Genomic DNA, 19,976 nt, shown 5'->3' on the forward strand with positions numbered 1-19,976 from the left:
CCAATTTCATCCCATAACACAAACTTTCCTTCTCTTTTAAGCTAAAATCTTACAGAAGGTAAAAACAGCCGCACCAAAATAAATATATTTTATTGATAAATATTTGTTACAATATAAGCCTTTGTCAACAGCAAATTTACTCTTTAGTTTCATGTCGGTCAAAGAAGAAGTACGTTTATATAACAGGTAGAATTTTGGGCTCATCTAGAAAGCTGTAACCTAGATTTCTAGAAAAGACTTGTGTGGTCACTATAAACTAGGCTCCCACAGGGCCACAGCCACCGCAGCCCATAGGGAGTGAATGCAGCACAAACAATTGATGAACAATACTAAAACTCCGCGCGCTATATTTCCTGTGTTTAATACATTAAATTTTATTTTTTTATTTTTTTATTTTGTTTTTTTGGGGAATAGAATCGTTATAATTGTTCCTGAAGTGGATTGATTCTCATCGCTTCCAGAAATTAAATAAATTTGAGAATAAACGATTAATTTTATTTTTATTTTTATTTTTTGGGGAATAGAATCGTTATAATTGTTCCTGAAGTGGATTGATTCTCATCGCTTCCAGAAATTAAATAAATTTGAGAATAAACGATTAATTTTATTTATTTATTTATTTATTTTTTTGGGGAATAGAATCGTTATAATTGTTCCTGAAGTGGATTGATTCTCATCGCTTCCAGAAATTAAATAAATTTGAGAATAAACGATTAATTTTTTTATTTTTATTTTTATTTTTTTGGGGGAATAGAATCGTTATAATTGTTCCTGAAGTGGATTGATTCTCATCGCTTCCAGAAATTAAATAAATTTGAGAATAAACGATTTCACTGAAATCAGCAATTCCTATGTTTGAGTTTGGTTGTTGCTATATGCCACAAAACTCACAGTTCCCAAAACTGCAGGCTTACTTGTCACCAATCGCTGCCCTTCAATGGTATTAACGTGTCCACCTCTTTATCACTTTCTCAACGGCTACTTCGTATTAGGACCACTTTTTCTGCAATATCTCTGTTTATTCTCTTCATCTTCTTCTTTCCCTCCATCCTCCACTGTTTTCTTCACCGATTTGATATCTCTAGTTCTCTAATGAAAAATGCTTACCTACCAAATTCCTCTATCGGCGGCTTTCATTTACCTTCTCTTTCTCTCTGTCTCTCACTCTAATCCTGATATCCCTGCTTTGCTTGCTTTCAGAGCCTCCTCGGACCCCGCCAACTCTCTCTCTTCCTGGCTCAACTCCCCCGACCCCTGTTCCCACCCATGGCTCGGCGTCGTATGCGACCCTGGCTCCCGCCGAGTCACTCGTCTTGTTCTGGAGAACCTAAACCTTTCCGGGTCTATTCGACCACTGACCTACCTCACCCACCTCAGACTCCTCAGCCTCAAGCACAATCACCTCTCCTCCTCCTCCTCCGACTCTCTCGACCTTTCCTCATGGCCCTACCTCAAATACCTCTATTTCTCGCACAACTGCTTCTCCGGTATGTTTCCCGCCGGAATATCCCGTCTCCGTCGCCTTCGGAGGCTCGAACTCTCCCACAATGACTTCTCCGGCAAGATTCCTCTGACCCAGTTGACTCGGCTGTCTCATTTGATAACTCTCCGCCTGGAGTCGAATTCGTTCGCCGGGGAACTCGAAACGGTCGATTCGTACTCTCATACAATTTCGGACTTCAACATTTCCAGCAACAATCTCTCCGGCAACATACCGGACTGGCTGTCTCAGTTCCCTGCAACGTCGTTTTCAGGAAACAGGTACCTCTGCGGCAAACCTTTGCCATACGATTGCTCCAATCTAACACTCCGCAACGAGTCAATGCCAGCTGGAAGTTTTGACCACAAAAATCGGAGAAGACGACTTGGCAATAGAGCGGTGATCACCATCATAGCTCTCGATGTGGCGGCGGTCTTGCTAACCACAATCGTGACACTCACGTGCTGCTGTTGGTCACGAAGAAACGCGGCGTTGGGACCCATGAGAAGAAGAAGACGATTCCCGGAAGGCGCGATTACGCCAGGAAGCAGTGTGGGTCCCAAGAGTTGAAGTTGAAGGGTGGGGAAGTTGCCGGGACCCACAGTAAATGGACTCGTCGTGGGCCCAGCGAAAGCGGAGGAGGGATGGTTATATTCGAAGGATGCAATGGATTTGCGAAGGTGGATGATCTGCTCAAAGCTTCTGCTGAGATGTTGGGAAAGGGAATTGTGGGGACAACTTACAAGGTGATGGTGGACGATGGAGATGCCATGGTGGTAAAAAGGGTACGAGATATGGGAAGAAAAAGAGATATTGATGGACGGTTGGGAGACATTGGTGGTTTGCGCCACACTAACATCGTGAGCCTCAGAGCATACCACCGTTCTCCCAGTGAGCTCCTTTTGGTCTACGATTTTCTACCCAACGGAAGCCTGCATCAACATTTGCATGGTTTGCCACTTTATCTTAATGATCCTGCCTCTTTTTTTATATTTTATGCACAAATTTTAAGTCATATATGTACTGAGAGTATTTCAATTATGACCACATTTTAGGCAATAGGGGACCCGGAAGAATTCCATTGGACTGGACCACAAGGTTAAAACTAGCTTCAGGTGCTGCAAAAGGTGTTGCTTTCCTTCATGATCACCACAAATTCAGGGTCTACCATGGACACCTTACTTCCTCAAGCATCATTGTTGACAACTTTGGCAATGCCTGCATTGCCGATGTCGGCTTGCACCAACTGTTGCGCCTTTCGTTTTCGTCAACCAATGCCTACACGGCCCCGGAGTTGTTGCTGAATAACAGCGGTAGCAGTCTGAGGAAGTTTACGCAGAAGTGCGACGTTTATAGCTTTGGAGTGGTCTTGTTGGAGATGTTGACTGGGAAAATGGTGACCGAGGTGGATGGAGAAACGAGTCTGGTGAAATGGTTCCAGAGCGTGGGCCGAGAAGAGTGGACGTGGGAGGTGTTGGACTTTGAGCTGTTGAGGTATAAAGATATGGAGGAGGAAATGGTGGCTCTTTTGCAAGTGGCTTTGCTTTGTTTGTCTCCATTGCCCAAGCATCGTCCAACGATGAGCATGGTGCATAGGATGATCGAAGATGTAAGGACTAAGGGAAGAAACTCTATTCTTGAAGATCTTTCATCCCCTGATGGTTCTTCTCCTCTTTCTGAGAGCACTCCAAAGTTCATTAGCAGTTGATCGTTATGGCCTGGCTTGTTACATAAAAAGTACATGTTTGAGAAAGATAATTTTGCATTTGTCGTATATTCGATATGAGTTTGTGTCCTTTTTGGCAGCACCAAAATTAATAATTATAGTCTTTTTCAGAGTAATTATCTCTTCCTATTGGTCCCAAAATTGTGTCCATTGTTATTAATTTTGGAGGCTGTTTAGACCCAGTTGAGGGTGGCCAATGCCCACGGTAATGCCTCCCCATTGGCATTAAGTACGGTCAGTTTACCAACTTAGCCTTCATGCCGAGCCGATAGGTCTAACGGTTAGACAGCTCGTTCTTTATTGGCTTTAGAAATGGCTAATTTATACATGTGAAGTCGAAACAGATGAAGAAGAGCTGATAACCAGTTAATACGAGAAACGAAGGCCACAATCTCACATAATTTGTCTCCTTTGACATGTACTTGGACCAGGGTATGTACATTTTCCTTCGCAAGGTGGTGTCTATGCCTTATGGGCTGGAACTGGGGTCCAGACTCCATAGCCTTTGTGGCAAAGAGGTTTACAGGTCTGTTTTTTCCTGGATGTGGCCTGTCAACGTTAATGCTGATTCCAGGTCTATGAAATTTATGATTGCGATTTGCATGTGTCTACCTGTCTAGTCCAAACAGATACTTCTACTCCTGACTATAATTTAACAAATTTAGACATTTAGTAGCATTGCAGATACAATAAGCTAATTAAAATCCAATTTTCAACTTATAGGCTATTCATAATATCCAATTTTGAAAAACCAAATGACCATGAATTTAATCATGGGAAATCCAAGGGAACACAGATGAACTTGTAACAGAAATAACGGAAATCAGACCGGGCAAAACAAATAATCAAAGGGTTAAACAGTGAATGCAAAACATATTTCACAGCTTGTCCACTTACTATGTGCAAGCAAATTAGGAAAAAAAAAAAAAAACATCCCCTAAATACAAAAAAATAAAATAAAATGTAGTTGGATATCCGAGCAAATATTGAATCCACTCTGTACAGTTCTACAATGTCACAGAAATTAGTTTCCTCATCTAACTTTTAAACTAATCTTTTCTTTTCCCTTTTCAGTTCATATTTACTTTTTTCTTTTCTTTTTCTTTTTTTGTTACATACTGTTTGATATTACATAAGAAAGACAAAGTCAGGTGATATGGAAACCAAACAACACACAAGAACAAAATGAGAGAAACTTTCAATAAGTCTAACATATGCATTGATCTGCAGCTCACATTCTCTTGCTATTTGCTAATGATCTTTGTATATTCTCTTGCTCTCTATCTATGGCTTTTGCAAGGTTGCATTGACATCTTCTTCTGATACAGCTTTGTCACTGAAAAATAAGTACAGAATTTTGATTACCTAGTGATAAATTAAGACATGAAGAAGAGAGTTCAATCCAAAGTCATACATGAAGACAAAAACAATACAACAATGATACCTTCTTCAAAAAGCCGTTGAAATTCATCTAAGGCTTCTCAAATTTGGTATTTATGCAACCTCAATTTGTCCAAGGATACAAAACTGTTTTTGAAATGCTACTAACTAGATCAAAAATTGTCTAACAAACTTTGAAATCATGCTTAATTGAGAAACGTATAGAAACAAACCTGCTTTGAATAGTCCCCGTGGAGTGTAACCTATGTGTTTGATTGTTTTCCCCAACTGGGTCAAGGTTAAAGTCAGTTTGTTTTTCTTCCTTTACCTTCCAATCAACAACACTCACAGCTTCACCATCATTTAAAACAACATCAACCCCAAAATAGTAATTTTCCTGAAGACCATGTTCCTCTTCAACTGGTTGTAGAAAACCAAAAGGCAGACAAGTGTCAGTATGCTGCTGTTGAAGGTTATTATTATTATAAGGCAGAGCTTGATGATGAGTCCCAACAGGCGGCTGAAGAGGATAACCACAAGAAGGCGGCATTGGAAAAGGACCCGATAGAGCTTTCTTGCGGCAGAGGTCAAGTTTGTGAAGTACGTGTTGAAGCTCGGAAGTGTAAGCCTGGATGAGGAGCTCCAAGTCGAGTATAATACGGTGACAGCCACCAACAGGGTCAAGAGCGCGCTTGTTGGCTTGGAAGATGATGGATTTCATTGCAATGTGTTTGTTTGGAGGGTCGAGATTTTTGATGAGCTTCAACATATTGTTTATACCAAACAGTTTGCGTGCATTGTGAAAGTCATTTTCGCGATTGGATGGGAAATATGGGGCAAGAGGACAATCGGGAGGACATCTTTTGCGTTGGTATCGACAAGCGGCGCAAACGGTTTCCAACTTACGGTTCTTACTATTTGCTGTATTCCTCATTTTTTTTTTCTTTTTTTGTTGCTTATTTTATTTTTCTTTTGTGGGAGAAAAATTTACGGCACAAATTTCTCCCGATTTTGGTTATCGAGAGAGAAAATGGGGGAAATGAACAGAAAAGTTAGGAGGAAATGAAGAATTGCAGTGAGAGTTTAAAACTGTTAGAGAGTGCGTGTGGATCTTTCAACTGACATTAAATTGTATTTGGGTACGTACTGTGGCCGAATATTAAGGGACGTGTTTCACCATTGCGCGTTTATTTTTTTATTTTTTATTTTTGATTATGAAGAAAATTTGTTTAATTGGATAATTTTCCAGTAAAAAGAAAAAACAGGTAGATAATATTAATTAGTTAAAAGTAAATAACATTCCCATGTAAACAAGATAGGAATTATACATACCTTGTTATCGTCTATGTTCACAAAATATTTGTTGTAAAGATTGTATTTTCACTTATTTTGTAAATATATTTTTGTCATATTATTTTTATTTATACCTAAAGTTTTCATTTGAAGTTGAATAGAGTTGTATAAGACATGAGGTCTAACGTGCATAGTCAACGTTTGAAATTCGAGTCGAAGAATCCATTTATTATACATCACAAGATTATTATTTATACATATATGAGGGAAACCAAAAAAAAAAAAAAAAAAAAAACAGAAGATTCATATATAATATATAAAAGAAGAAATGTATGCGCCACGTGTTAGCATATTATTTTTTTAAATTCAGTCCAAAAACATCATTTTTATTTTTATTTTTATTTTATTTATTATTTATTATCATTTTTTTATGAATATAACTAAATATATATATAATTAATTTTTGATATAAATATCCATAATTATCAAACAATTGATAAAGTTATATATGATAATAATTTTGAAATAATTGAAAAAAAATTAAATAGTTAATTTTATCTTATTTACCAAATATATATTTATGCCCTAATTATTATACATATATATTATAACGAAATTATACAAATATATGGCCTAATATATATATATATATATATACATATTATAATGGAATTATGGTCTAATTGTGACCTAATATATATTTTAATAATATCTTTTAAAAAATATAAAAATAAAATAAAAAAATTAACTACTAATAAGATAAATGTTTACCTATTTAATTAACTTTAAAACTATTTAAATTTTAATTATTTTACTTGGGGATAAATATTAATTTACTAACGAAATTATCTATTTCCATGATTATTTGATCTGTAAACATTGTTTGCCATATAAATTTATTGATGTATAGATTTCTCCAAAATACATAATAGTTACTTTTATTGATTTTTTTTAATTACAAAAGGTACTTTTAATAGTTACTTTTATTAAACATGTATGTAATAAAATATTTTCTTATTATTAAAATATTTTACATAATAGTTTCACAAACTAATACATATTCATATATGGATATGTAATAAATGGAATTTCATTATAAAATAATAAGATTAATCTTTTTATTAACAAATTTATAATGAATAATGCATTTTTTTTAATATTTTTCAAAAAATGTTTAAGATGTACTCATATATAGATATATATATATATATATATATATCAATAAATGAAACAAATGCTTAAAAGGACTTACATATAAATATATATATACATATATATATATATATATATATATTTATTTATACATTTTTTTTAAAGTTGCATTGAAAGATAATATTAAAATTATGATAACATATGCATATATATGGTCAGCCATCATTTATATTTCATTTTGTCAATGATAATTCATCAAAACGTTCTCCTCATTATTGTAGTGTATATATACATATACATACATATATATATATATATATAATAAATGGAATTTCAATTATAAGATTTATATATTTATTTGATATCTTTAAAATATATGTAAACAGAAATAAATTAATAATGAGATTGATCTATTTATTTGTTTTCTTTTTAAAAAAAATTAAAAAATAAGATAAAAAACATGTATATAATGAATGATTTTCTTATTACTAAATATATTTTATCTAAAATTCCCATATACTAATACATATTCGTATATGTATATTAATAAATTGAATTACATTATAAATAGTTAGATTAAAATATAGTAATTAATAATGATATTGATTGCCTTATCAAGAAATTTAAGATAAATAATGCATTTTTAAAATATTTTTCAAAAAATATTTAAAATGTGTTTATATATATTTATGTCAACAAAGGAAATAAATGCTTAAAATTATTTATGTATATATATATATATATATTTAAATTTATTTTTAAAAGATAATCTTAAGATTATGATAACAGATATATAGCAAATAATATTGTATATATATATATATTCATACCATATTATCAGTAAATAATAAAAATATAGAAATACAAAAGCAATGATAAAGAATATTATATATATTCAAATTTGAGTACATAAATTTAATATATTTATAAGAAAATATTAAAAAAAATTATAATCTAAATATTAAATATTTTGATTAGTTTTTATATTTGTTTTATTGCAAAATAATACAATTTTATAACAGTAATTGATAATGAAATTGATTTTCTTATTTTATTATATAATAAAAGATGTTCTTTTTATTAAATATATTTCACATAAAAATTCTATATACTACTACATATTCATATATGTATATGTAATAAATGGAATTTCAATATTCTAATATATAGATTTCAATTATAAAATTGGTATTTTTATTTGATATCTTTAAAATATATATAACCATAAATAAATTAATAATAAAATTGATCTTTTTATGTGGTTTCTTTTTTAAATTTTAAAAGATAAGGTAAAAAAAATGTATATAATAAATTCACATAATAATTTAATAAACTAGTACATGTTCACATATAAATATGTAATAAATGGAATTTCATTATTATGGTAACTAATAATGAGATTGATTTTCTTATCAATAAAATTATGTTGAATAATGCATTTTTTTTAATGTTTTCCAAAAAATGGTTAGTATGTGCTCATATATATATATAAATATATGTTAAGAATTTGAATTTAAATTCTATAGATGAAAAATATTATTTAAATATATTTAAATTTGAATTAAATTCCATAAATAAATAAAAAATTAGATAAGAAAATTTCATATATGGAAAATATTATATTGGTAAATATTTTTAAATTTGAATTTTATGATTATATAATATTGAATGTAAAGGTTAAATTTATAGTTTTTAATAAATTTTTATAATATACATTAAAAAAAATTTAAATATATTTAATAACAATAAAATTTTTAAATATACCGTATGTATCGGATTAATGCTAGTTATTGTTAATACGAATCGATAAAGTTCCTAATTAATATATACAATGATTTTTATTTTGTTAGATTTTTTTAGACTTGAGTAAAAGTTAAAGGACTCTTGCGGTTTCCATGTGATGACCATCGATGCCATAACAAGGCGTCACAGATTTCATGAAACGACAATAAACTTTTACATTGATTTATGGAAATCGATGATTGGCACTGTGTTTTAGCATAGACAAGGAATCAGATGAACCATTGACTTTCGTCTTTGTGATAATTCAAAGTTAAAATGGAAAAATACATGCTTTTAGGATAGACGATGGTGATAATTCAAAACTGAACGAATCAGAGAAGGACACATCACCGAACAACAACAATGAGGAAATCCCCAACACAATAAAATAAATATAAAAACAGAACAACAAAACACACACAAAAGACGGGAGCTTTCATTCAAAACCCAATTCAAAGAGAAAAATAAAAAATGGAAGCACAATAATTACTTACATCTCTCATAGTCTCTAGCTGTGGTTTTGATCACAAACAAAAGGAAGAAAGATCTACATGATCAGCCTGCAAATTTTCACTATCAATGTTCTTTAACATATTACCAACCAAAAAAAAAAAAAAAAATGTAAATAAATAAATATAAAGAAGTTGAAGCAGCCTCAAAGGCCAAGCAATTGTATTAGGTGATTATGCTTCTTTCAATTGAAAAATCAAAGGATCAGTATCATCACCTTCAAAATATCAATCAAAATCAAACATTTTATTACACCCAGAATTGCTTCTTCTTCCTACATCCCTCATCCATGAGTATGAACAGCTTCCCAAACTAAATTCTTCGGAACTGGCTTTGCAAGATCACGAGCCTGCAATGCTGCAGTGCGAAGCGTTCCCAGTGTCATTTCATTGGCCTTCCAAAACGACACACTTGTATAAGGCAGATTGTGTTTCTTGCATAGTTCTTTCACAAAGGGAGAGACTTTTCTCAGTTGACATCTTGGCAATCTGGGAAACAAATGGTGCTCAATCTGAAACTGTAAACCTCCATGAAACCAGTCCATCCAAGATGGACATGTTATGTTGAGTGTCCCTTTGGTCTGTTTCTCAAACCAATCGTTACCACTAGGCGGTCCGACGTAAACATTGGTAGAGAAATGGTTCAGACAGAATTGAACATGTTGAATTCCAGTCACATTAAAGCTCACAACCACAAACATTAATCTTTCTCCCCAGCTGGGTAAGCAAAAAACAAGCAGAGGAAACCAAATCCAATACACAGCAAGCCCCAAAATTTCCTGACCTTTATTGGGTACCTTTTTGGTATTAGCTAGTAAGTAGAGAAATGACTGTGCATAAAGGTTAAACCTAGCAATACCCATAACAGGGTAAAATGTCCAGTGCTGGTAACTAACCAAGAATCTAGCAACAGAATTGAAATTCAGTTTCCTCTCATAGAAACAGGATGTTAGAGAACTGAAAAATTTCGAAGATACCGCAAATAAAGGTATGTGCTGAAGATCTGGGTCGAAATCGAGGCTGTTACAGGCAATGTGATGAGCGTTGTGGTTCCTCTTCCACCAGTTAATGCTGATTCCAGCAAGACAATTCCCAGAAATGATCTGAGCTAAGCGATTGGATCCTCGGTTTGTCATGATATGGTAGTGACCAGAGTCATGCCCAATCCACCCAGTTTGTATCCAAACAAACCCCAAAAGAGCACCACAGCCTAGATGAACCCAAGTGCTGTCGGAACAGAGGACACCATAAACAATCAAGGTGAGCAACATTGCGATGAAACAGAAAGAAAACAAAATGCCATGTCCTTTCTTTTCAAACAAACCCAGTTTCGAGAACTCATTAAGGAGTTTCCTATAATCTCTGGATGCCTCAGAGACAGAGTAGCCATTTAGATAGTACCCAGTGAAGAACTGGTCGAGATATTGCCATGCAGTGCCTGGATGGTAGGCAATAAACGCGTCTGTAACATCTTGTCCGGCAAGACTGAACAAGGGAAGCTCGCCTCCGGGGTGATTTTGAGTCCATTTTGAGACATCGTAAATCTTACCCTGTATAGAGATCCACAGATCTCCATTTTTGTTGTGCTTTGCTAGCTCCTCCTCGGAAATATACCTCGTCGACTCTGCCATCGAAATTTTGAAAAGCTGACCAACACCAGAGACTGATCAGAAAGAAAAAGGAAAAAGCCTTTCACTTTCTTTCAACGTTTGCTACCTACACTTGGAATTTCTCACTCTTCTTTTCTGGGTCCAAAAGAAGAGAACACTTTTTTTTTTTTTTTTTTCTTTTGCAGAAATATTATATCATGAGAGAGACTTTTGGTAGCGAGATTATGATACAAAGGAGGTGAGAGATGTGTTGAGGAGGGGGGTGGGGCTACTACTACAGCTAGGCAAGTAGACGAGATTAGAGAAGCGCCATAGAATCACTTTGAAACGCTTGTGAGCCACTCTCACCCCTGTCGCTGTCTTTCAGTGTGCCAAACTTTAGCGATGAAAGTTAAAAGTGAAACTGAAAAAGCCTCTAATAATAAATAAATATATATATATATATATATAAATACATCATTTAAATAATATATTATAATTATAATTATTTTTATTTTCCTTTATTCTTTTAATTCAGAAGGTTGTTTCTTTCGAAACGTAAAATAGAAACATGATTCTATACAGTTGGAAAGGTAATAAAAAGTTTCACGCGTTGAAGAAAAGCCTCACAATTGTTTATCTCTTTATCTTCTCTACTATTCTTATATTTTTGCTTGGTATATGTACATGATGGACGAATATGAGGCCCAGAGCAGAGAGACTGGAGAACAACAATAAAGATAGAAAGCTAAAGTGGGATTTGTCTTAGAGCCTCAAAGCCATTGTTTTTTTCTGATTTATTCAATAGTCTTCCCACCTTCCGTTTTATATATTCAACAATTTTTATTTTTTCCTTCTAGCCTTTTGTTTGAGCTTTTATTATTGCCTTCTGCCTATGTGGGTGGAAGGGCAGAGCTTTTGCTCCTTTGTTAATAGCCTCTTCTCGGTATTATTCCTATATATATATATATATATATATATTAATATATATAGTGTTAAAGAAGCCGTTTCTTTTCAATAATGTGAACATACATGATGACAAATACCATATATATGTATATAAAGCAAAACAAAACTAGGAAATATCCTACTAAATTAATAGTCGACAAAGACCTTTTTACTTAGCAATAATTATTCAACAAGCTTTGAATATTTAGTTTCACAAATAGAAGTGGACGAAAAGGGATTTGGTAGGCATAACGATAACGTTGACGACGAATCTGCGAAAACAAAAACATAGCCAACCTAAAAAATCAAAAATAAAAAAGAGCCAAATAAAAAATAGAAGTTATGTGCGCTTTCCCGGGCGTACGCATAGCTGATCTTTATCAGCCATGTGCAGCTAGAGCGGTGTTGGAAGAAATATAAAGCATTTAGTTTTATTGTAAAGTTTTACAAATTAAATTAAGAATTAAAAGTACACTCGGAGCTTTACCATGTGTTTTATGGCACATTCTACTAACTTTCACAGTAAAGAGACCACGTTCTGAAAATTATGATGACCAATTGTAAATAAAAATAATAGTTCCAAAAATCAAAACTTACGATTCATCAATCTTTCCTTTTCCTTTTGGTTAATTCTCTCGATTTTAAAATTTTTTGCTGGTGAAGTGAGGAACTAATAATTGAAGTCTTGTAGCCCTCGACTCATTATAAATGATTAAATTATGAACCAATATTGTGTTTATAGAAAAGAAGAAAAATGGAACCTTTTGAATGGTAGTTAACCAAAAGGAATAGTGGAATGTTAGATATATGAAACTGGCGGATAAATGACAGCTGGGTTTTCGTGTCTCAAACTAATGTTACATTAATACGAATAAAGAATTGGCAACTAATCAGTACTCTTCTGCTAACAAGTTTTTAAGAATATAAAATAAATAAACCATCATTCTTTTTTCTTTTTCTTTTTTCAAAATTGAAAGGACCCAGTAGTTAGGTGCAATCATTGAAGAGGGTGCAAACCGCAAAGAAAATGAATAAAAATATAGATTTTGAAAATTTTGGAATATACCACATGGTACATGGATATGCTATAGCCTGTATGGCATTGAGCATTGCCCTACCGCAAAATATCTTGCTAGCTTCCGCAGTTTCCTTGTAATTTCCTAGATAGATCCTAAAGGAGAGGAAATTAAAGAGTTAACAATTTCATTAACTTAATTAATAAGGAATAAGAAGTCAGATGCCAAGTAGCACGGTGAATGTTAATTATATTATGTTGGGAACTATGTGTTAATCATGTTTTGTTTGTCTAGGTACCATAAGGTTTGGGACCATCCAATTTTTGTTCGTAACATGTTGTGCTCTACTTCACTTTTTAAGCAATGTTCGACAGCATCCATAAAAACATTTATTTTATTTTTATTTTTTTGGAAGAATTATTCTATTATCTCCTGCATTTAAACTTTGTATGGATTTTTTAATTTTTTATTGTTGAAAAAAAAATTAATACAATCAGAGTTCATATTCTCACCTCACCTGTATTAGAGAATATATAGGTGGGACTGAGCACCATAATTATTTTTGATTTAATTACCTGGACTCTGATATTTATGGATACCCATTAACGGGCTTCAAGTTAGCCCAAATGAAAGCATTTGAACTCTAGGACTAGGTACGTCAAAATACAAGCCCATGTATTTACTTTAAAAGCGAAGGAGGCGGTGATTAAAACGTCATCGTTTTTATGTAATTATGAGTTCACCAAAATAAATGTCCAAATATGGGTTATTTGTCTAATTTTTATTTAATGAATGGTTACTATTAATAATATACATATGTAAAATAGAAACGGATATACCTTTCTAGCTATGTATTTCGATCCCACAACCCCCCCAAAACCTCCCACTTCACGCTTTCACTTTGAAACTATCTTCTCCTTGTGTGTTATTAGATTGTAAGCCCCGCCCATATCGACATTTGGTGAAACCTCCACTCACCCTCTTGCAGATAAAGGTAAGGCTTTCTCCTTCTGATATTTATTGTTATTTTCATTCTTTTTTTTTTTTTTTTGGGGTTTTCGCTGGACTTCAACCTTTCTTCGTTATGTCATCTCTTTTATAACAAGATTGAATCTTCAAGGTGTTTGAAATGAACTGGGTATTTGAAAATTTAAGTCTTTTTTTTTTTTTTTCCTGTGTACTTGGACAGAAACATTTACGTGTTCTGTCCTATTAATATGGAAGCTATATAGGATATTATCTATTCAAAATTTGATTTGCGGTATAGATTTTTGTTTTTATTTCCCATACAGAGATATGTTTTTAACCCCTTAATTATTATGACTGGAGGTTCACTTAATTGGTTTTTGTCTACGACTCTGATTTACCTACTATATGGTTTTGTGGCATTTTCATTTTTCAAGCTCTCGTTCTGTTAATTCCAAGATTTTTGGGTCAATGCGGGCTTATTGATTATTGTATTTGTTGTCAATAACATGGCGTTGCTGTTTGTTTTAGTTTGCTATAGATGATGGTCTTTTATCGTTGCAAAATCATCTCTTCCCTTTTAATTTTGTAGTTTTAGTTTGCTGCAGAAGATGAAATTGAATGCTTTTCACATCTGCTGTAGAGTTTCCAAGATATTAAAGCTCAATGGTTTCATCCTTTGGATAAGTTCTTTGCAGGTACACACGTGTATTGCTGTAAGGAAACAAATTTGAGATGGCGCATTTGCTTTCAACTTCATGCCCTCTTAAAGTTGCTTCGGGCTGTAAACTTAACTCCAAACCATTGAGCTGCGACTTAGTAGCTTTTCGAACCTCCTCGTTAAGTCTTCAAACTTCCAAATCTCGATTTAGAATGCTTGTTTCAAATAGTGAGAGGTCAAAAAGGAATTATACCACGCATGCAACCACTCTACCTACAAGCTGGCAAGCCTCAAATGAACCTGACACAAACTTTCGGCAGAGCTCAAGTGAACACTCCAAACCAAAACGAGTACTGGTCATTGGTGGTGATGGATACTGTGGCTGGGCCACAGCCCTCCACCTATCTAACAAAGGTTATGAGGTTGCCATTGTTGATAGCCTTGTCCGTCGTCTCTTCGACCACCAGCTTGGTCTCGACTCTCTTACTCCAATCACCTCCATCCACAACCGTATCCGCTGTTGGAAGTCACTCACTGGAAAAACTATTGAACTCTATATTGGTGATGTTTGTGACTTTGAGTTCTTATCAGAAACTTTCAAGTCATTTGAGCCTAATGCTGTTGTTCATTTTGGGGAACAGCGGTCTGCCCCTTTCTCCATGATTGATAGGTCAAGGGCCGTATTTACTCAGAACAACAATGTGATTGGAACACTAAATGTGCTCTTTGCTATAAAAGAATTTAGTGAAGACTGTCATCTCGTGAAGCTTGGGACAATGGGAGAATATGGGACTCCAAATATTGACATTGAGGAGGGATATATTTCAATTACTCATAATGGAAGAACAGATACTTTGCCTTACCCAAAGCAAGCAAGCTCTTTCTACCATTTGAGCAAGGTTCATGATTCAAATAATATAGCCTTCACTTGCAAGGCTTGGGGGATTAGAGCCACTGACCTAAATCAAGGAGTCGTCTATGGAGTGAGAACTGATGAAACTGAGATGCATGAAGAGCTCTATAACAGGTTTGATTATGATGGAATATTTGGAACGGCATTGAATCGGTTCTGTGTTCAGGCTGCTGTTGGTCATCCACTTACTGTGTATGGAAAAGGAGGCCAGGTAAACAACCTCACTTGAAATGTGCATACACACCCTATATATTCTTGATGGTACCTTTACTTGATTATATACACTTAAAACTACATGTGTATGTGAAATTGCAACGAGGCATCAACTCCCCGCTAGTCTACTATCATTGGAGCTTTTGCAGTAGAAATGGAAATGGAAAATGTTATTTTTTTCTGTTTTGATGGAGTGAAACGTCATCATGCTATCTCTAACACATGCTATCTCTAACACACCAAGCGGTGAGCTTTTCTGTTTATCCTCCATCAATTGCCATGAATAGTTTGAAAGTTTCTGGATTCTGATGTTCTATTTGATATACAGGTTCTAATTTAAGATATAGTGGGGTGATATTAGTTCCTCATCATACGCATAACATCTGCCATGCTATCCCAATTTTTCAGCTTTTCTTATGAACTTTTTTTAATGATAAGTGTGCTTTACTAAATATTTATAAGTAAAAATATCTACAGACTCGGGGATATCTTGACATACGAGATACAGTTCAGTGCGTGGAGCTTGCCATTGCAAACCCAGCAAACCCTGGTGAGTTTCGTGTCTTCAATCAATTTACCGAGCAGTTCTCTGTAAATGAACTTGCGGCCCTTGTTACCAAAGCGGGAGAGAAGGTTGGGATTGATGTCCAAACCATGTCTGTGCCAAACCCAAGAGTGGAGGCAGAGGAGCACTACTACAATGCCAAACACACTAAACTAATTGAGTTAGGGCTTAAACCACACCTTCTTTCAGATTCTCTTCTTGATTCTTTGCTTAACTTTGCTATTCAGTTCAAGGATCGCGTTGACATAAAGCAGATAATGCCCAGTGTTTCCTGGAGAAAAATTGGTGTTAAGACCAGGACTGTTGCTGCCTAGTATACATGATTTGTATGTAGGCTCTTTATATATATATATATATATACAAGGAAGTTGAACTCATTGTTGCATCTCTTTCTGTGGTTGGTAGATTTCTGATCCTTTTTATTTATTAGTATCAAATAAAATGTGCTTGGAGATTGCTCAGCTGCAATCCTGAGAACGGTTCTTCTTCAATTCTTCAGCAAGATTTTCCTCGAGAGCTTTTCCACCTCTGTATCTTTCCCAGATAATAATAATAATAATAATAATAATAATAATAATAATAAATGACAATAAAATAAAATAATTGCTGATTATGAGAATGTAAATATCTTTTTTTCTCATCAGTCAATGTGTAGCAACCGAAAATTGGGATTCACCAGAAGAATTTAACTCTCACGAAATTAATTACAAAAATTTTCCCTGAAATTTGTAGAAACTTTTGACTTGAATGTATCATAGGTGCCTTAGCTGCATACAGTATGATGATGTTTCCGTATGTACTAATTTCTACAAATATTACTGTAAGGATGACAGTCACAATCGGGAAGGAACGGAACTGTCTTCACTATTTCCACTCTGATGAAAATGGTCATTCTTAATGAAGCCCAACACAATTGAAGCCAACTCATCTTGATGAGAGGTATATTCATGATCAGCTCCTTCTACAATGCATAGTTTATGATTAGGTATGAACTTGTCAAACTCATAAGCATCGTCAACTGGTACAATTTTATCCATTGATCCATGAACTGTCAAAACCCTGTAATTAACACCATTTCGAAACATGAATACAAACATGTTAAGAAAGAGCAACTTAATAGACTGGGTGCACCACATGTCTAGAAGATTCACTTGCATAGATGGACGAAACAAAGTGGAGATGACTATGCAACACCACAATCCTTAGGGAAGAAAACAGTCAATTGCATCACTGACCTGCAGTTCTCATGAATTGATAGGCAGGCTGCACGAGTATCAGTTGTTAAGCGGTCCATCAAACTTTCTTCACTTACACGATACTCAAACTTCCCTATTAAGATGCAGCGGGAACAGTCAACAGGTGACTGGTACGTATAAACTGAATATAATCCAGATTCATCAAGGACAAATGTATTTATATTATAAAAGGAACATAAGAATTCTTGCTAGACAAGACTCTTAATATGGTCAACATAAAATTTGCCATATATCATGACAACATAGATACCAAGCCTGTTTGTATATAATAAAATTTCCAAAATCAAAGTTGGGAAATTGAACCGGCTACATTTGGTAGCTTACCTCTTTTATTCTTTACATCGATATATCCATCTTGTTTGATTCTTTGTAAAAAATCTTTACCTAGGCGACCTTCAATGCCTCTTATCAGATCAAAACGACCAGAAATGTTCACAACTGCAGAAATATTATTATATTTTGCAGCATACAAAACCACTACATTTCCCCCTGCAAGTTCCAAAAACAGAAAATTTGAAGAGAAAGTGTAACAATAGTATCACAATCAATAAACTCCAACAACAAAAAGAAAATCCACAGACACTTGACATTGGCCTAAAAAAGTAGTCAGACTGAAATGACAACAAACTCCATATGTTTTGTTATGATCAAATTTACTTTCACATGTCACTTTATCCTGTTTTTTATTCAGTTCAATGAGCAGAAACTTTAGACAGACCTTTACTATGCCCAACAATGGCAGTTATTGAAAGATTCTCCCCAAGAAAGTGTTGAATTACAGAATGTAGATCATCTGCTTCTCTACGATAGTTACCATACCGAAATGAACCTTCACTTTCCCTGGAAAGTATAGCATGTTCCTTACTAATATTGATTAAATAATTCATATTTTTTTGAACCAAGGATGTGTATATATAGATGCGTTTCAAGACAATTTGCATGCTTCTATTATACATTTTGGTAGCTTACCCATTTCCAGCAAAGTCAAAGCGGAAGGCACTGATTCCTTGTTTTTCTAAAGCAGAAGCAAGGTTCACCATAGGAATGCGTTCCTAGAGATAGAAAAACCAACTCACTGTAAGATTTACATCGCATTTTCAACAGAAGAATCATGGCCTCGCACAAACATGAAACAAGACAGATATACATGCTTACACCCAATTGGAATAAAAGGTAACTAAAACAAAGTTCTTACATTTTATTAATATGGTAATTAACAAGAATGCACAACAGTAACTTAGCAGAGTTCAAGTTAAAAAGTAATTAAAAAATGTTAAACAATTACAAAACATTATTTTCTTTGCTAGTATGAAACAACGATCAAACAAATAGACCAACACCAGCAACAAAATGTCAAATTCGAAGGAAGAGCAAACGACAAAGTCTCTCAAGTGAAAGAGTGCGTCCCAGCAAGACGAGGCAAATAGTTTTCCAATACCAGGGCAAAAAAGCTGAAGTTGGAATTGTAATCTAAAAACCAGCATATCCAATTAAATCTCATCAAATGTTAAAATCTCCTAATATTAACGGTAAGGAAGAATGAACATTCCTATAGATAATACATTTGTAAACTCGGATAGTTTAATTATAACATACAAAACTCTTAACACCTTTGTGGATTGTAAGCCATGACACAATATAACGAGCTCTTTTGAGCCAGTTTCATGTAATATCCCCACAAGCCTCTCCCCGTGGTTGTTTTCTATTATAACCCTCCGCTGTCGAGCTACTGCATATGAACAAATGAAAAAATATGAAAAGAAAAAAAAAAGTCTAATTCGTATTAGATGGCTAGATTATATGCAGCCATAAAATTATACTTCATACAGGTCGAAAAATACATTCCATTTATCAAAGAAACAATAACAAAATTTCAAGCATTGGTTTTCGTAATTAAAATTGATCATTGAGCCAACAATGACACCAACAATGAAATAACTCAGTTAAACGCAACGATGTGAAAACCTAAGTGGTTCAACAACGAAAAAGAGATCAGTTTCTATTCTTGGTTTTGTTTGAAGACCCCAAAGACCAAGAATTTATTTGGGAAGTAATTTTCTACGAAATGGGTACTCTCCGTAATCGTCGTTTTGGAGAATGGGAAGAGAATAAGGCTCACCAGGCGGTGGATGGACTTGGTCTTTCTGGGTTACAGCCATGGGCTCGCTTTGGCCTTTGGGAAAAAGGGAAATCTTTGTGTCTTATGGCGCCAAGTGAAGAACGTGTAGGACTAGAACCTTCTCCTTCTTGATGTTTACGAGTTACAGGGGATGAACTCAGATCAGACAGGAGGATGTGTTTTTCCAATTTTGCCCAGCTCAGGTTCAGCTGCGTGGACATCTATCAAGCTCTTATGGCGGTGGAATAGCCGACACAATATAATGATAAAAAATAAATATAAACAGCGCACGAGGGTGGGTCAGATACTCCGGAGAAAAAAAGTCATAAGACTACGAAATTTCTTCTCTTCTACTCGTTTGTTCAGAAAATTTATAGTGGCGACTTTGCAAAAGTTAAAGGTTCTTGA

At 34.2% G+C, this 19,976-nt stretch overlaps 4 protein-coding genes and 1 pseudogene across 14 annotated transcripts; 2 read left to right on the top strand and 3 right to left on the bottom strand.

The window, feature by feature from the left end:
* Nucleotides 1–873: 873 nt before the first annotated feature.
* On the top strand, nt 874–3,327 carry LOC107420168 (probable leucine-rich repeat receptor-like protein kinase At1g68400; annotated as a pseudogene).
* Nucleotides 3,328–3,470: 143 nt separating this feature from the next.
* LOC107420167 (LOB domain-containing protein 7) lies at nt 3,471–5,763 on the bottom strand. Its single transcript, XM_016029063.4, has 2 exons — nt 4,820–5,763; nt 3,471–4,542 (listed from the first exon to the last, which is right to left on the bottom strand). Exons 1-2 carry the CDS (start codon nt 5,518–5,520, stop codon nt 4,491–4,493), a joined length of 753 nt encoding a protein of 250 aa, XP_015884549.1. The 5' UTR covers nt 5,521–5,763; the 3' UTR covers nt 3,471–4,490.
* Nucleotides 5,764–9,177: 3,414 nt separating this feature from the next.
* Nucleotides 9,178–11,301, bottom strand: LOC107420047 (acyl-lipid (9-3)-desaturase). Of its 2 annotated transcripts, none has more exons than XM_025075186.3 (2): nt 9,541–11,301; nt 9,178–9,360 (listed from the first exon to the last, which is right to left on the bottom strand). In XM_025075186.3, the coding sequence occupies exon 1, from the start codon at nt 10,951–10,953 to the stop codon at nt 9,607–9,609; it is 1,347 nt and encodes a 448-aa protein (XP_024930954.3). In that variant the 5' UTR covers nt 10,954–11,301; the 3' UTR covers nt 9,178–9,360; nt 9,541–9,606. The 2 variants fall into 2 exon arrangements, with proteins under 2 accessions (XP_024930954.3, XP_015884389.3); XM_016028903.4 differs by having other exon boundaries at nt 9,178–9,373; nt 9,541–11,300.
* A 2,385-nt stretch (nt 11,302–13,686) lies between these two features.
* LOC107420041 (UDP-sulfoquinovose synthase, chloroplastic) lies at nt 13,687–16,578 on the top strand. Of its 5 annotated transcripts, none has more exons than XM_025074822.3 (3): nt 13,687–13,869; nt 14,434–15,626; nt 16,106–16,578. In XM_025074822.3, exons 2-3 carry the CDS (start codon nt 14,577–14,579, stop codon nt 16,505–16,507), a joined length of 1,452 nt encoding a protein of 483 aa, XP_024930590.3. In that variant the 5' UTR covers nt 13,687–13,869; nt 14,434–14,576; the 3' UTR covers nt 16,508–16,578. The 5 variants fall into 5 exon arrangements, with proteins under 5 accessions (XP_024930590.3, XP_024930591.3, XP_060673493.1 ...); XM_025074823.3 differs by having other exon boundaries at nt 14,440–15,626; XM_060817510.1 differs by having other exon boundaries at nt 14,450–15,626.
* A 199-nt stretch (nt 16,579–16,777) lies between these two features.
* On the bottom strand, nt 16,778–19,961 carry LOC107420128 (uncharacterized). 6 transcript variants are annotated; one of them, XM_060817511.1, is made up of 7 exons: nt 19,569–19,961; nt 19,046–19,175; nt 18,419–18,501; nt 18,168–18,289; nt 17,774–17,938; nt 17,429–17,570; nt 16,778–17,252 (listed from the first exon to the last, which is right to left on the bottom strand). In XM_060817511.1, the coding sequence occupies exons 3-7, from the start codon at nt 18,487–18,489 to the stop codon at nt 17,027–17,029; spliced, it is 726 nt and encodes a 241-aa protein (XP_060673494.1). In that variant the 5' UTR covers nt 18,490–18,501; nt 19,046–19,175; nt 19,569–19,961; the 3' UTR covers nt 16,778–17,026. The 6 variants fall into 6 exon arrangements, with proteins under 6 accessions (XP_060673494.1, XP_048332167.2, XP_015884500.3 ...); XM_048476210.2 differs by having other exon boundaries at nt 19,060–19,178; nt 19,569–19,955; XM_016029014.4 differs by having other exon boundaries at nt 17,429–17,522; nt 17,834–17,938; nt 19,060–19,178; nt 19,569–19,951.
* Nucleotides 19,962–19,976: the final 15 nt, after the last annotated feature.

Source organism: Ziziphus jujuba, chromosome 5 (genome assembly GCF_031755915.1).
Source record: "Ziziphus jujuba cultivar Dongzao chromosome 5, ASM3175591v1".
Classification (NCBI taxonomy): Eukaryota; Viridiplantae; Streptophyta; class Magnoliopsida; order Rosales; family Rhamnaceae; genus Ziziphus; species Ziziphus jujuba.